General features: G+C 36.2%; 1 protein-coding gene across 8 annotated transcripts; it reads left to right on the top strand.

Moving 5' to 3' along the window:
* Positions 1-4138: 4138 nt before the first annotated feature.
* Positions 4139-10622, top strand: LOC103949973 (phosphatidate phosphatase PAH2-like). 8 transcript variants are annotated; one of them, XR_007257170.1, is made up of 13 exons: positions 4139-4307; positions 4415-5983; positions 6171-7083; positions 7662-7969; positions 8069-8142; positions 8364-8448; positions 8845-8931; positions 9032-9104; positions 9444-9487; positions 9642-9770; positions 9869-9967; positions 10112-10261; positions 10406-10622. XR_007257170.1 is itself a non-coding variant. In XM_009361133.3 (12 exons), exons 2-12 carry the CDS (start codon positions 4937-4939, stop codon positions 10166-10168), a joined length of 2916 nt encoding a protein of 971 aa, XP_009359408.2. In that variant the 5' UTR covers positions 4139-4307; positions 4776-4936; the 3' UTR covers positions 10169-10622. The 8 variants fall into 8 exon arrangements, 5 of the variants coding, with proteins under 5 accessions (XP_009359408.2, XP_009359391.2, XP_009359384.2 ...); XR_667617.3 differs by having other exon boundaries at positions 10363-10622; XR_667618.3 differs by having other exon boundaries at positions 10358-10622.
* The last annotated feature ends 6124 nt before the right edge of the window (positions 10623-16746 follow it).

The raw sequence follows: 16746 nt of genomic DNA, 5'->3' as shown, positions 1-16746 counted from the left end.
TTTCTTGTGACCAACTGATTTTTTCATGTAACGTACATAGTTAATTGCGGTCTAAAGTTTCCATCAAGATCTCCATTTTCCAAAGTTTTAGAAAAACTATAAACTATGAGAGTATAAAATCATCACACAAAGAATACGCCACATGATAATGAAATTTTTTCATGTTTTCAGTTGTGTAAAATTAGATATCTATATATCTCTATTATCACATGATGAAAGAGACATATACAAAGTTGTATACAATCGGTGGCACTAAATTTACCCACACAAGCATGTCATGAAAAGAAACAATTGAACTTTAATGAGTTCCTAGTCCCTACAAAACGAGGTACTGAGAAAAAACTAGAACCTTTACCTATCAAAAGCGTAAGGGGCTGTAAAAAGAGAAGGTGGTACCAACAGAACACAATGTGATTGTGGGTCAAATGGGGTTGACAGCCGCAGGATTTTGAAAAAGAAAGCAAATTCACAAGTACAATTATCATTCGAGTTAACAATAATGCACAAGGTAATACAAATCAAAACACATATGAGCAAATCAGATGGCTCTAATTGAATCATACTTTGTGATTAAAGATGTGGTGCAGAAGTGATTGAATGACTCATTACTTTTTGTGGTGTCATCTTCTATGTTTGTTATAGTGTCACATAGCATTCACAATCCCACCAAACCGAAAAAAAAACCACCCAATTCCTTGAATGTGCATGTCTTTTGTTCCTTTTAATCATTTAAGGGTACAAAAAGAGAAAGGGGGCTCCCAACAAAAACCCTTTTTCTTCCAATTGGACTTTACACTCCTAAAACACTAGGGATAGTGCCTTGTGTGTCGGTGCTCACTATGACTGGAGCTCGTTGGCCTTAGCTACGAGAGAAACTTCCATAAAACATGTTGCTCATCTTCTCTCTATATCTCTCTTTTTCACACGACCTGTGATAAGAGATATAAAGAAAATGAGTATATACAATGTGTGATAGTAAGCTTTTCTCCTCACCTGTAGCTGCATATATATATATATATATATATATGCATATATATATATGTGACAGTTTTCCAAAGCATTAGATGGTGACCAACATAATAAAAGTTTGTTGCTGCTTGGCTCAAGGACATCTTACAACTCATGATTAAGTTTGCATATTTTCCCAAAGAACTTTTTATCAAGCCAATAAAATCTCAAAGCCTATTAAGGGTTGGGACTGAAAAATGATATCTCAGATGCATTTTACCCTACCTAATATAAGAATACAACTAAATTGGAAAACTAGCATTTTTACTAACACATTAAACACTTTCAGGCTTCATTCTTAAAAATCTAGAAATATATCCACCCGAGGCCCCTCAAACAGTTCTGGATCCCCTCGAGTTGTGCTTGAACCTCCATTGGCTATGCTCGTGACCCTTAAGAGTGGTTAAACGTCCAAACGTCTAATAAATTAGGCTGAACTGAACGTATTAAACATATCCAAAATTTAGCTCCGTTAACGAATTTCTCATTGCTCCCTTGTAATTCTAAGAAGACCACCCAACAAAAAAGGGAGGAGAATCGGTTTTTCATTAGAAATGGACATGAAGCCTGTTTGTTGGCAAGCTCATTATTCGAGTCACGCCCATGGGCATGGTGAAAGCTCAACACGACTCAGCCCAATGTGTATGCCCTTGATCTACCAACCCAAAGCCCAAGTCGCCCACATGAACCAAATATGAGCAAGCAAAGGTTTTCAATTCATTTTGCTCTTGTCATTGATAATGTTGGGTAGTGTTATTTACACAATCATTTTTATTTTCTACTTTCTCGTGTTAATTTTTATCTACTAATTTTCTTCAATTCATTCAATCAAATGGCCGAAAATTGAAAATGATATGTGAAAAGGTAAAAATTTTGTGTGAATTAAGCAAAAAGTTTTAGGTTCGATTAAATTGGATTTTGAATAATTATTTATGATGGCCTTAGTAAGTGATTAACTGAGATGCCCCAATCTCTTAAAATAGAGTACCGTTTGTATCCAAAAAATTATTTGTTGATATTGGCTCAGGATTGTTTTACAACATCAAATACTCTTGGTACATTTTGTTTATATCCACAATTTTAGTGATTATGGTGCATAAATCATGATTGAAAGCAAGAGACGTATAACTTCATCTATTTACCTCATTACGACGGTTGCATACTTTTTATAATTGAAAACTGGAAAGAAATATCCTATAAATGTATGCGGATATTTCATATGATATGGCCCACTTGCTTGCATGTTGTGCAACTCTATGAGTCCGAATCCTCGCTATATCTTCTTTGTGAAGTTTCAGAAATTCGTGAATTGTGTCCATTTATCGTATATCGTGCGGTCAGAAATCATTTTAAATATTTTTATTTAAAAATAAACATAAACATTACTTAAAAACTGACAGCATGATGTACGATAAAAGAACATAATTCACGAATTCTTAGAATCCTCGTCAAAAAAATTAAAAGAGGATCTTGTTGGCAACTCCATGGTCAACACCCAACTACCAGCCGTTAATGAATTCCATCGTAGTTTTAAATAACTGACTAGGACACTAACTCATAATCTCATATGATCATATCTATGTATATAGAACAGTACTTAGCTTTACAAAATTTGTCAATTTTTTATTTCAAAACAATTTTATGGTCGATTCACAGGATTTCATACTAATGATTCAATCTATTAATATTATATATGCGAGATCAATTAGTCATCTGACATAAAAATATTTTGTCGAAATTGATAAATTAGCTCAAATCGCAGATGGCGAGTTACTGTAATGGCAAAAAATAATAGTGTTTATACACTATAATACCGGTTTGATCCTCATTCATATTTTCTCTCACTAACAACTAACAATTTAACACAACACTAACTATCGCTTGACAAGTTTAACTGCTTATCTCGAGTGTTGATGGCGCAAACTCGAAGCTGCTTTGATTCCATATCTATATCCTTATTTGATGAGTAGAGCAAATGGGCATCAAAGTATAGGCAATTTTGTACCATTTGATTTAATATGCGGTCAAATTGCTGAATCAGGTTGATGACCAACTTGAATTGTGTCACAGCAGTCATTGCAGTTGTATCCCTATGCGCGTACGTGATGTGGAACAGATAACGAAGTAGACAAACAACAATTTAAAAAGCACAGAATCGACAATAAAACCATTTCAAATCTGGGTTATGAGCTTCCGTGCTAGAGTCAAATCCACTGCAAAAAGATGTGATCTATGGATCTTCTAAGCCAAATTCTATTGTTTATAATGTCCAATTCGATTTTAAGTTTTGAAGATATTTTTCAAAGTTCGCTATTTCTTAGATTTTGTTTCTGATTTTGATTCCAATATTACTAATATTTCAAATTATCTTTTAATTTTGTTCCTTGTCGCATTGCGTCACAATCAACACAACAACGTAAAATAAATCATAATGAAAATCATCGTGCTAAGAATGATCCAATCACGGATGGTACTTTTGTTGGTTGAAGCTTAAAAATTGGAGATTTCAAAGTTTTTGAGTTTTTTTTTTTTTTTTTTTTTCCAAAAAAGTTTTTGAGTTAAATAGATTAGCATTCATATTTTGATTAGGTGATATATAGGTAGATTTCACTGGCGATATGGTTGTCAACTTTATTTTATTTTGGTACAACAAAGAAAAAGTTGGACATATTTCCACATGGCGGCAAAAGGTTACTTGGACCCCACTTAATCAAATCTCTACCTAACTCAAGTCAATGCCACCCCACCTATAAACCCATGCGTCTCCTAGATAACAGATTTTTTTCTAGGAAAATCGGACCACTAAACACAAAATCATGCCGTTTGAGTTCAGTATTTTATTTTATTTTTTGGTATTCAATAAGTTTTTTTATTATTAATTGTTAGTTACAGATATAATTGAAGTCTCGTGATACTCATATATAATTTTTTATTTTTTCTTAGGTTTATACCCTATTATATAAGAAAATGTAAGAGAAAGTAGTATTCAAGCAAAAAAAATATAAGAGCACAATCGAAGAATAGAATTCATGTTTCACTTAATTATAATAAGTGATGAATCACCACGAGATTTCTTAATAATTTTTTATAAATTTCAAGTTCGTATTTTATATGGCACGTCTTAACTGGTCTTTTTTTTTGAAAAAAATAATTATAACAAGCGGTGTTCGTAGACATATAAAATCCCTCCACTTGAATGATCTCTCATATGCTTACGTGCAATAACTCGAGATTGCCAAGAAAACAACACTCTCTCTTTCCGTAGAGATAGCACTCTTTCTTTCTCATCCTCGTTTCAGGTCAGTTTCATTTCTCCAACCCTTTTATTTATTTAGTTTAGATTAATTCCTCTTCTTTTTTTCTGGGTTTTTTTTTTCTTATTTATTTAATCCATCATCGCTGCTAGTCAGAAGAATAAGGGGAAGAAGAAAAAAAGAAAAGAAAAATGCGGTGCCTTTATATATTTGTTGGAATTTGAACGATGATTGAAGGCTCGGCACATTGGAATAACTAAGACGGAATATGCTTTCATCACCATAACTTCCTTTGGCGGTTCCACAGAGCTGGTCTTCCATTGAATTTGATGCTCTTTCTTGTTTGTTTCTTGATTTCGAGCTGTTTGTGGGGGATTCTGAGTAAAAAAAGGGACCCTTGAGAGGGATTTTGTTCTTTTTTCTGATGCATGCAGTAACTGATTTGGAGCTAAAACTGTGGGAAGTTGTTAAATTTTGGGTTTTGATCAATTGGGTTGTTATATTGTAATGCAGTCTTGGTAAATTGGTCGTCTGGGTTGTCTCAGAATTCAATTTTTGGATTAAAAGTTGGTTGCTTTGAAGGTTTTTCCTGAGGAAATCGACCGGGTGTGTGTAAATTATGATTGAGTTTTGAGATTTTGGTGTCCTGAGAAATTTGATAGGGGAGGAATAGGATGTATGCGGTTGGGAGGCTAGGGAGTTATATATCCCGAGGCGTTGTACAGGCCTCCGGCCCGTTCCACCCGTTTGGTGGAGCTGTGGATATAATTGTAGTTGAACAACAAGATGGGAGCTTCAAATCGTCGGCGTGGAATGTGAAATTTGGGAAGTTTCAAGGGGTTTTGAAGACAAAGGAGAAGGTGGTAAACATTAATGTCAATGGGGAGGATGCTAGTTGCCATATGTATTTGGATCATAAAGGGGAAGCTTATTTTCTTAGGGAGGTTGATGCAGAGGAAGGGGAAGCTGTGTTGTATCCTTCGTCTTCAAGTGATGAGACGGATGAGCAATGTCGAGAAAACGGGCAGCCATTGAAGTCCATGAGTTGCAGTTATGATGCTGAGAATTTGACACCAGTTGGTCAGATTGAAACGCCTAATGGGAAGATTTTGTCCAGGACTAACTCCCGGAGGTCAAGAATTTTAGGGTTATTTGGGAGCAGGTCGACGAAGGAGCGCAAGAGTAAGGAGGAAGAGGGGGTTGATAGCGGGGTGAGTAGGGTGGATTCGTTGGAGCGGGCGGAGTTTGCAGCAAACCTTTTGGAAGTGAACTGGTCCACTAGTCTTGCCATTAAGAAAACCGGGAAGGACAATGCTTCCCGTTTTTCATCTCCTAATATGTTGGTTAATGAAGATATGCAGATTGATGCCAAGCAAAGCCAGTTGAGCTCGTCTCTGCCTGTGTCTAGAGTATCTAGCGACGTTGATGAATCTATTATTGCGGCAACTGAACATGATGGGAATGCAATGGCTGTCATATCCAATGCCACATGTAATGATCCGGAAATTCAAAGTTTGGTTGAGCTAGAAGCTTGCCCTGGAAAGCATTTGGATGAGAAAGATGTTGTATTACCTGGCTGTGGAATTTCTCATACAGCTGGTGGGATAGATCAAGTCCAACCCTTTATTTGTTGTGAAACATTGTACATTGCCAGAGAAGGAAGTGGGCAAGTTCATGTTCATGCTGAAACAGTGCATGCCAGAACTGAGCTGCTGTCTAAGGTAATCTTTCTATCAAATCTGTTGCAATAGAAACCAAAATTTTTAAGTTATTTAGGAATTTTCAGATGCAGTGTTTTCTATGACTTATTTACCAACTCAAATACGCTCAGTTAGGAAACAGAATTTGGTTATAAATGATCAATTAGCTAACATTATTCTTAATTATGTATACACCTGGATGCTTCAGACTGAGGTATTTAGTGTTCTTCATCAGGATTCAGTTACTGAGCAACATGCTGATAATACTTCCGTCAAGGTACAATCAGTGGAGGCTCCTGAAATTTGTTTACAAGAGACAGATACACATTCATGCACAGACCGTATTGCGGGCCCTGAAGGGCCAGCAATAGTTCAACCATGCAATAGTCAAACAGTCCAGCAAAATTCATTACCTGATTCAGTTCAAAAAGTTGAGTCACAGAGCATGTCTAGTTTAAGCACCTCTTGTGATCGAGTTCAAGAGGAGGAAAATATAGAAGAGGAATATGTCGCATCGTGTGATTTACAAACCCCTTATAAGCCCGTTAATGGCCATGTTGTGACAGAAGCAGCAAGTGTGTTGCCAGTGAGACTAGAGGAAGAACAATTCCTCTTCAGTGATGATGAAATCAGAGTCACTGAGGTTCAGTGCACGGAGTCACATTTTCCATCATGTGTAGGCGGAGAAAATAGTCTCTCGTGCAGTCCAAAGGACGGTACAAATTATGAATCATATTTATCTCTGGAAAAGTTTGTTCCAGAAGATCCCTCTATTGATTTTCAGAAATCAACTGGAAAACTGAAGGCAGCATCAGCTGCAGTTGGTATTCCGAGAAATCATACGGCTGCTGCTGGCAAGGAAGTTGGGAGGCTGGTCGAATCATTGCCTATTATGTGGCCTCAGACTGACAAGTTGACTGCACTTGATCTTCATTATCCATTAAGCCATTCTCTGGACTCAAATGTCCATCCCTTGAAGTCGATATGGCAATGTAAAGATGATTTGAGCTTTAGAAAGTTTGACAGAGAAGAAGAGCAACAATTAGCACTGGAAACACCAGATAGCAATAATGCTTCAGGTTCAGCGGAGCTCAAAGATGGTCCTGCCTGTTCTGCAGTTGGTGAGAAACTTGGATATTTGCTTGTATGATATTTTACAATCAAGGATTTCCCGCACTGAATGTTGAAAAAATTCTATTTGCTTTCTTGTCTGTAGTGTGTACATAATTACATTACACTATTAAGAATTGATATATTCCAAGTCAGTGAAATATGACTAATATGACCATTCCTTTTTCACTTTATTTTTTGTTTGACTTATTGCCAGAATTTTCTTACCATTCTTTTTTCACTTTATGTTTTGTTCGACTTATTTGCCAGAATTTTCTGTGATGAAAATTGGAAGGGCCTCATTTTTTTTTCGGGAACAAAATAATCTGTAAGTGGTAAAATGTAGAAAGTGACGTAAATTTTGCTTTATGCAAAGCTCTCGTTGCAAACACTTCTTATATGTACTGCTTGTCAAACATTTTCTGAAAAATTGGATCTTGATATATGTACTAATTGATAGACTTATTACCTGAATTCTTAGTTGTTTTCATGGGATATAGCTGCTTTAGGATGATTTTACTTGGGAAAGTGCAAATATTTGATCTCAAGGGCATATTAGCTGTCCACTGAGTTGAGAAAACTATTACAGGAGATCCATCCAAAGCAAATGTTGCCGCCAGTGGAAGTTGGACACTCTGGCCCTTCGGTTTTAGGGGATCAAATTCCAGGACAGCAATGCAGCCAGATGTGAATGGCAGTAAAAGTCCTGAAGCTGAGAATGCTTCAGAGAGCACCGTTGGCACAGATGGAGATAAGAATATGCTTACACCCAAGGGGATGAAGAAAATGGAAAGGGCACTCGCTCCAACGTCTGAGCAGCTGGCTTCCTTGAAACTGAAGGAAGGGAAGAATACAGTAACCTTCACGTTCTTTACTGCAATGCTGGGGAAGCAGCAGGTTGTTTATTGTTGTGATTTTTATTTTGGTTCTCATTCTGGCTGTTTGTTTTTCAGATATAGTTACTGTCCTTTTCTTATAGTTCTTGTTGCTCAACAGGTTGATGCCAGAATTTATTTGTGGAAATGGAACACACGCATAGTGATCTCAGATGTGGATGGGACAATCACAAAGTATGTCTGTTCTTAAAAAAAAAAAAAATCTTTGGTACATTGTATTTTGACAAATTTTTTCTGGATAAATAATGAACTACAGTGATTTTTTAGATATATTTATCAAATATGAGTAACAGTAGGTTTTCTATAACGGTTCAGTTGTTCTTTATGCATTCACTTGTTGATTACTGGGGATTCTCTTGGTCTGATCCCGCTTGATTTACAACTTTGTTTTACAGGTCAGATGTTCTAGGTCAATTCATGCCCTTGGTTGGGGTAGATTGGTCACATGTAGGTGTTACACATTTGTTTTCAGCCATTAAGGTTTGTTTGTCTTGTCCTTTAATATTCTAGTGCTCATGATGATTATTGTTTTGAAATCATGTTTATTTAGTGATGGCAATTTTCACATTGCATTCATCACTCCTTACCATGTATTTTGGGCACTCTGGTGGGTTGGCCTGTAGCCAACATATGTAGACGAAAACACATTGGGTCTCACAAACCTGATATGTCGGCCCGTCTGTGACCCACTTATTCAGTCATATGATGTCATCACCTTACAAATTATAGTCTTGATTACCTTTATAATGTGCCGTCTCTCATCTCATGTTGGCCCGTCTGTGACCCACTTATTCATACGTTTTATGTATGAATTACTTATATAACTACACTGAAATTGCATCTTAAAAGGAACTGGTTATTATTTCTATGGTGCAGGAAAATGGATATCAATTGCTTTTTTTGAGTGCACGTGCCATTTCTCAAGCCTCTGTCACCAGACATTTTTTATTCAACCTTAAGCAGGTGTCATATGCTTAATTCATGCTAAATTCGTGATTTGCATTTTCAAATAAAAGTGACCAAAATAGCATGGTTATTTATTTCTTTGCTTTGAAATATGCAGGATGGGAAGGCTTTGCCAGATGGTCCCGTTGTTATTTCCCCAGATGGACTTTTTCCTTCTCTCTTTCGCGAAGGTAAGTGATGTGGGTGCACTTCTTTTTCTAGAACTTCAACAGGTGTTTAATTTAAATTGCTAAAGTGTCCCATTTAGTGTTTCAGGCATTTTATAAGTTCGGTTCATTGCCCTTTTTTTGCACTTATCCTGATAAAACTGAAATGGTAAACTGCGTTGCATAGAGAGGAAGAGCATCATTTCCTTGCTGAATAATGCATTTGTTGAGAAAAAGATTTTAGTGGCTAAGAGAGCGGAATGTAAAATTACCTTTACTTTGATCACTAGACATCACATGCAATTTCCCTTTTACTAAGTTGTATGTAGTTTCTAATGCATAGACCGACACTGTTTTCCTCAGTTATCAGGAGAGCTCCTCATGAATTCAAGATCGCATGCTTAGAGGTTAGTATATAGGGTTTATCTTGACCTATTCACTATTTTTACTGCGTGTTTTATCATGTTCCTGATGTTAAATAATTTGTTTCATAGGATACGTCCAAACAATAATATGGGTTCAAATATTCTTTTAAATATCTTACATTTTCCTATTTTTCAGGATATCAAATCATTGTTCCCTTCTGATTGCAATCCATTCTATGCTGGCTTTGGAAACAGAGATACCGATGAGTTCAGCTACCTTAAGGTTGGAATCCCGAAAGGAAAAATATTCATTATTAATCCCAAGGTAATTATGATGTTTATGATAATTTAGCAGCAATCCATATATCTGTAATTGAGTGATGTCAAATGCCTACTTTTCCTTTTAATGATTTGGGTATGCAGGGTGAGGTTGCTGTGAACCGCCGAGTTGACACAAAGTCATATAGCTCCCTTCATGCTCTAGTGAATGGCATGTTTCCATCCACGAACTCATCTGAGCAGGTTTTGATTTTTCAACTTTAAATATTCATAGAGGCCTTATTTTGAAAAAAAAAAGGCCTTTTTCTTTCCCCACCGTCCTCTCTTTCCTTTGTGGTCACTAACCATTTGAGCATGCTTTTTGTTTTTTTTCCCTGTTGATTACAGGAGGACTTTAATACGTGGAATTTCTGGAAACTCCCCCTGCCCGATATCAATGTCTGAGGTGTTGAAGGGAGTTCATTGCTTTCTGTAGCTAGCCTCCTCTAGATATGGAGACAGATAAATTTCGCCATGCCTGTGTTTATAACCGCTGAGGTAAATCCCAATTTCTCATTCGCTTAATCTGTCAGAAGCTGTGCATGGAATTTTTGGTTGTAAAATGACAATGCTAACTTTATCAAGACATTTTAGGACAGTATGTAGCTAGGAATTATTGTCTAAATGTCGACATTTACCCGGCTGGCTGATTTATTGGCGACCTGAAACAATATATTGAAGATAGGCGCACGTAGAAGAGTTGGATCAGTCCCACCTCCATGCTGCTGCTTCATTTTTTTTTTTTTACCTCTTTTTCTGTTCAATCTAATTTTGTATAGTCTGTTCATGTATATTCCGTGACCACTTCAAGTTGTAACTATTCTTTAGAAGTCAAATGGGCATATAGGCATTCACATGTGGATTCAAGTATGTAGTTTTGGTCCTTCTGTGGAACCCCTGTTGTTTTTCCCGTACTCACATTTTGCGAGATGTTAAAATGAGTACGTTAAAGATTTTCTAGGCCGGACTTGCATGTCTTCATGAAAACATCTAACCTTATTTCAGCCTCGGCCTAGAAAATCTTTAGCGTATCCTTTTTTGTGGTCTTCGGTGATGTTTTTGGCGTTTCTTCCGCGGCGTAGAGGGGTATAGAGACTAGTTGAGGTGTATAGGTTTTTGCATTTACCTCCCTTAGTAATTAATATTAGGAACTTGTATAAAATTGGGTGTATCCCTGTGTGTGCTCACGTAATGTAGGAATAGTTAATCAAATAATACATGATTTGCGGACTTTTATTTGGTACAAATGTATTAAGAAAATTTTACGTAACTCATCAGTTTGGTCTTTTAAGTTTCAAAGTTACCAATTTGTTTCTTGTCTATTACCAGGTCTTCAATGTAGTCATTGCCGTTTATGTTAAAAATATGTTTCAAAGTTATCAGGTGATGACACCTAGATGAACGCAATTCTGTTTAATTAATTTAATCTTTTTAGGCCTATTTTTGGCAATGACTCTATTCTCTTCAACAGGTCTCAATTTACCCTTACACTCTATTGTGTCTCATTTTACCACGTGTGTTCTTGTTTTGTGTTTCAGTTTGACAAGTTCCGTTAATTCCGTCAATAAAATCGTTAAGTAGCTGGTGTAGCATGAACATTTAATAAATTTCTTAACTAAAAAGAAAATTAGAAGAAAATAATCAACCCACACGTGTCTCCTCCCTTCAGTCCCTTTTTCTTTCTCTTTCTCTTCCATTTCTTCAGGCATCTTTTGTATCTTTGTCTCAAAAAGTAGAAGGAAAAAATATCTGTGCGAAGATATACGAAAATGGAAGGGACAAAACGGGCATTCACGCTTGCCGAGTCACCTGTACACAAACCAATAGCTACAACAAATGTCACCATCAACACAACACCCCCAACTAGAAAGATGAAGGAAATTGTAATTCTTAAAAACAAGATGAACAGATGGCTGAGGAAGCAGAAGGGATTGGAGATTGGAGGGAGGAGAAACGGCTGGGGTTTTTATTTTTATTTTTTTTCTTTTAATTTTCTTTTCAATTTCATAAACGGTATTTGATTAACCTTCACGAGATAGCTCAATGGTTGAGGACGAATATCAGATTTCTATTTCACACGGCATATCTTAGGTTCAATTTTTAGTGTTAGTGAATTACATGATAGTAACTAAGAGAAGAATGAAATACCACCAGCTGGTTCCCTTTGCCAGAAAAAGAATAAGCTGTATTTCACTTTAATTGATAAATTTATCATATGTCTATGCCACGTCAGCTACTAAACAGTTTTGTTGACGGAATCAATGGATAGGGCAAATTGGAACCCGAAATAAGAGCACAGGTGGTAATTTAGATCTTCGTACAGTCAAAATTCACAATAGCGACAATTTAGATGTTCGTTTTTCTCCTGCTACTTAGATTTCAGAAGAATATTTTACCTCTACCTTGCCTTCCCCGTTGCTGCCATATGCATGAATGCTACGTGTGTATAGAGAATTATTATTAGCATTCTAAAAATCTAATTCTACACTTTAAACTTTTTATATTAGGAAAGAAAAATACACTTATGAGAAGTGTAGAATAAGATTTTTGAAGTGCCAATAATACTTATATATATATATATTTATATTTATAGCTACAGCTACTCATCCGTAATTAAAGACTACGTACTATACATACACACAGATGCATACACACGAGGAGACATAAATTACATTATCAGACTCCTTAATACTATAAGTACACAGATATATATATATATATAGAGAGAGAGAGAGAGAGAGAGAGAGAGAGAGAGAGAGCAACAGCTACTCATATGTAATTAAAGACTACGTACCATACACACACACAGATGCATACATACGAGGAGACATATATTACATTATCAGAGACTCCTTAATACTATAAGTACACAGATAGAACTAGAACAAACCCTGTACTTCAGCTTAATTTACAGTGTATACCCACATTTTAGAGCATAACTGGTAAGTTCTCCGATCTCGTCGCCAATAGAAATGAAGCCGTCCTTGTTGGCATCTGCATGCCATAGTGCTCTCCAAGCTCTGAAGGAGCTCCAACGCGACCCAAATTTCTTGAAGGCTGCCTTCAGCTCTTCCTTTGAAAGCCTGCCGTCTCCATCCTTGTCAAAACTTTTAAACACTTCCATAATCTGCTCCTTCGTCCACGGAATTATTTGGACCTTCTTATCGACAACCGTAGGCTCCTTGGTATTCCAGCACGGAACCCAGATCTCTCTAACCATATTAATCTTCAAATTCTAAGCCTCTGACTGATTTGCTCACTTTCTACATGAAGTACAAGAAAGGACATATATATATATGTATGTAAGTAGAGGGTTTGTGGCTTTTATGTAAAGCACTATGTGCTTGTGGGGGTACCCTAAACCCTAGCCTTATGTTCGAGAATTAAATAGTATTTAATTCCCATCAATTAAACTGAAATATTATGCTTCAACCAAATCTTCCCAAACAATAGCATCTAAATAATTGGTATATGTAATATTTTTTTGGTTTGTTTTTGTGCGTGTACGTAAAGCATGGAACTTTGCAAAGTGATGGATAATTTATATATATAGGTTATTCTTGTTGATTAGGTCACATGGTTTGCGATGAGCTAGCTTTGATTTTTCCAGCAGTTTCATTTTGATCTCTACAAGTGAGTGATGAAGTGCCGAAAGCTACAATGGATCACAACAAAATTATTCATATCTGTCAACAGTTCACAGAGATTGAAAATAACAAATCAACTTTTTAAGGTTTGGGAAGCATCTGTTCTCATTTTCTTTCTTTGGACACGTAGAGACAATTATTTAAATTAGTTAGACATATAGATAGTTGCAGAACGCATGATATGAAAGAACTAAATCAAATTATTAATACTTCATTGTTGCATTCATCAAACAGTTGACCTATTATCTGGGGTTGGAGAGAATCAGAATACACCACGGTGATAGAATTGATGAGATTATGAGTGCATAGGATTATGACAAGTGTCTATGTGTTATTAGTAGTGGTCTTAGTTAGTAAAAATGTGTCTCACTAATGTATAAATATCAATAGTTGTAATTATTCTAAACAAGTTGAATGAAAGAAAATATTCAGTTTTAACAAACTTTCATTCTTTTCTTTCTCTCTCTAGTTTACTTAGTTCTTAAGCTTTTACATTGTTGACATGGTATCATTGCCGGGAGTGGCTCACACCTCTCGTTCACGATCCTTTGTGCTTCCGCTACTTTTCTCCAGTTGTGATCAGTGTTAGGTGACATCTCCGATCATCAGTTTTTTGTCTTCTCTTATTGTGAATCGGTGTTTTGTGTTCGCACTGTGTTGTCTGTGATTTGTTGATCGATGTTTCAGTCGGTTGAATTGCCGGTTTCTTGATCGTCGTTGTACATCAGGTTCTGTTGATTCTTTCGTTTCTTTCAGCCCAGCCGTGTTTGATCTGTGAATTGTTTAAAACTTTCTAATAATTTGTAACCCTAAGACTTGGGGGTTTCTTGTTTTGTATTCACAAGATTGTTGATTTCTGCAATTACTGGCTTGTTGTTGTTGTTGTGGGTTCAATTGAGTTTGTGTGCTGTTCTTGAGTATTAAAATTGTCTTAAGATTGTTGAAGTATGACACACAAATTGATGAAAGTTATGGTGAATTCTATTCAATTAGCGCTTACACAATCTCTTATTTCGTTATTAATTCCGAGTGTTAGGAATATTGTAACTGTGAAACTCTATGATTCCAACTATGTTACATGGAACTTTCAAATAGATCTATTGTTGGAAGGAAATGGAATTGTTTGTCTTGTGAATCGTTATATTCCATGTCCTTCTAAATTTGAGGATTTTGATTCTGAGGAAGATACTGTTGATAACAATCACCATGTCTCTGATGTGTACAAAGTATGGAAGATTCATGACAAAGCTTTGATGACTTTGATTTTTGCTACATTGTCTCCTTCTGCTTTGTCCTGTATTATTGGCTATTAGAGTTCCAAAGAGATGTGGATGAATCTTGGAGAATGGTTTTGTAGTGTTACTAGAACAAGTATTGTTCAAGTCAAGATTGACATGCAGAAAATCAAGAAATGACCTGAATCTGTTGATGCATATCTTCAGAGGATCAAGGAGTCTAGAGATCAGCTAGCTGCTGCTGGTGTAACCATTTCCGATAAGGACATTGTAATTGTTGCACTGAAAGGTCTGCCAAGTGAGTATAATACAATTAAATCAGTTATACGTGGAATGGAGAACCTTGTTTCACTCAAAGAATTACGATCTCAATTGAAGGCAGAAGAAAACTCTGGATGAAGCTACTAAACAGATTCATTTGATGTCTACCATGTTCACTTAAACATCTAGATCTGGTTTTGATCATGATGGTTCATCAGGAATAAAGTCTGCATCAACAATGAATCAAGATTTTGTTGCTACTCTTAATGCTTCACTGCCATTAATGCCAATGTCACCCATGCCACTCCAAGGTTTTCAGCAGGTGCCTCAAGGTTTTTAGCAATTGCCTATGCCATATATGACTAATGTTCCTATGGCTTTTGTCACTCAACATGGTTTTGGTTCATACAACAAGTTTAGGGGCAATAATTACAAAGGTAAAGGAAAATGAAGAAATTTTATGGGAATAATTCTGGAGGACATCATAATGGTTCTATTACTCAGTTCTATCCTCATGGAGGTTATACTCAGTCTCAGTTCTATGATGTATCCAACACTTCTCAGAATAATGGAACACAACAGTCAATGTCTCAGCCTTATAATCCAAATAAAACATGCCAAATCTATGATCGTAAAGGCCACTCTGCATTGAACTGTTTTCAACATAGGGTGTCAAATATGTCACAGAGTTGGTTATGTTGCTGCTACATGCTTTGATAGGAATAAGACTTCTCCAGGATTTCCAGGACATTCTTCTCAGGGTTTTTCTTCATCTATGCTTGCTCAAATGACTAATGGACAATACGGTCCAGCTCATGTGTGGAATCTATTTGGATTTTCTCAAGGCATGTTCCTACAGTCCCAAGGTTCACTATTCAACCTTCTGTCATACCACATATGTATCACCCCAATATGACTCAGTCACATACTCCTCTTGCTATGTAAGCACAAACTACCTCAGTAACTTCACAAGATTTCTGGCTACTTGACTCTGGAGCAACCACTCATATATGACTTCAAACTTATCAAACTTGCACATGGCAACAACTTATCCATCCAATGATATTGTGACTAGTGCTATTGGTGAATGTTTATAGCTATCAAATATATTGGTTCATCTTCTCTTTCCACTAAGTCACATAAGTTTAAGTTGAATTTTGTGTTTCATGTCCCAAAATTGTCTCAACACTTACTATCCATGAATTAGTTGTGCAAAGATAATAAGTGTTGATGTATAGTTGATGATGTTTTTCTCTGTATACATGACAAGTTCACTGGGAGAATGCTATTCTAAGAGCTGAGTAATAATGTTATTTATCCTCTTCCCATACTTAAGCTACAGAGGTTTATATCCGACTTTTCTTCTCTAGTAGCTTATGTGGGTCAAAGGGTTTCTTCTGCATTATGGCATTGCAGATTAGGACATCCTACACATTCAGTAGTTGCTTGCATCACGTAGTAAATCTCGTATATCTTTTCCTTGTAACTCTCAGTTTCATACATGTAAAGCTTGCTTACAAGGCAAGTTTACAAATTACCTTTTCCTGTAATTGCTTCAAAGTCTAATACACCTTTTGAAGTAATTCACACTAATGTTTGGGTTCCCTCACCTAGTATGTCTATAGAAGGTTACAAGTATTATGTTTCCTTTATAGATGAATGTACAAGATATACCTGGATTTTTTCACTGAATAATAAAGCTTCAATGTCCACTGTTTTTGTCAACTTTCTTACCTTTGTTTCAAATTACTTTGTTGCTCATGTGAAAATATTGCAAAGTGATGGTGATGGGAATACATTAGTACTCAGTTTAAGCAATTTCTTCTTACCAAAGGCATTG

This window comes from the organism of the source record quoted next, unplaced genomic scaffold (genome assembly GCF_019419815.1).
Source record: "Pyrus x bretschneideri cultivar Hongxiangsu unplaced genomic scaffold, Pyrus_bretschneideri_v1 Contig1, whole genome shotgun sequence".
Lineage (NCBI taxonomy): Eukaryota > Viridiplantae > Streptophyta > Magnoliopsida > Rosales > Rosaceae > Pyrus > Pyrus x bretschneideri.
This window is presented reverse-complemented; position numbering and strand designations above follow the sequence as displayed.

Coding starts and splice junctions, on each gene's coding strand:
- LOC103949973 (XM_009361133.3), top strand. CDS start 4,937: ATGTATGCGGTTGGGAGGCTAGGGAGTTATATATCCCGAGGCGTTGTA. Junction 8,143..8,363: donor GTGGATGGGACAATCACAAA/GTATGTCTGTTC, acceptor TTTGTTTTACAG/GTCAGATGTTCTAGGTCAAT. Junction 9,105..9,443: donor TCCTTCTCTCTTTCGCGAAG/GTAAGTGATGTG, acceptor TGTTTTCCTCAG/TTATCAGGAGAGCTCCTCAT.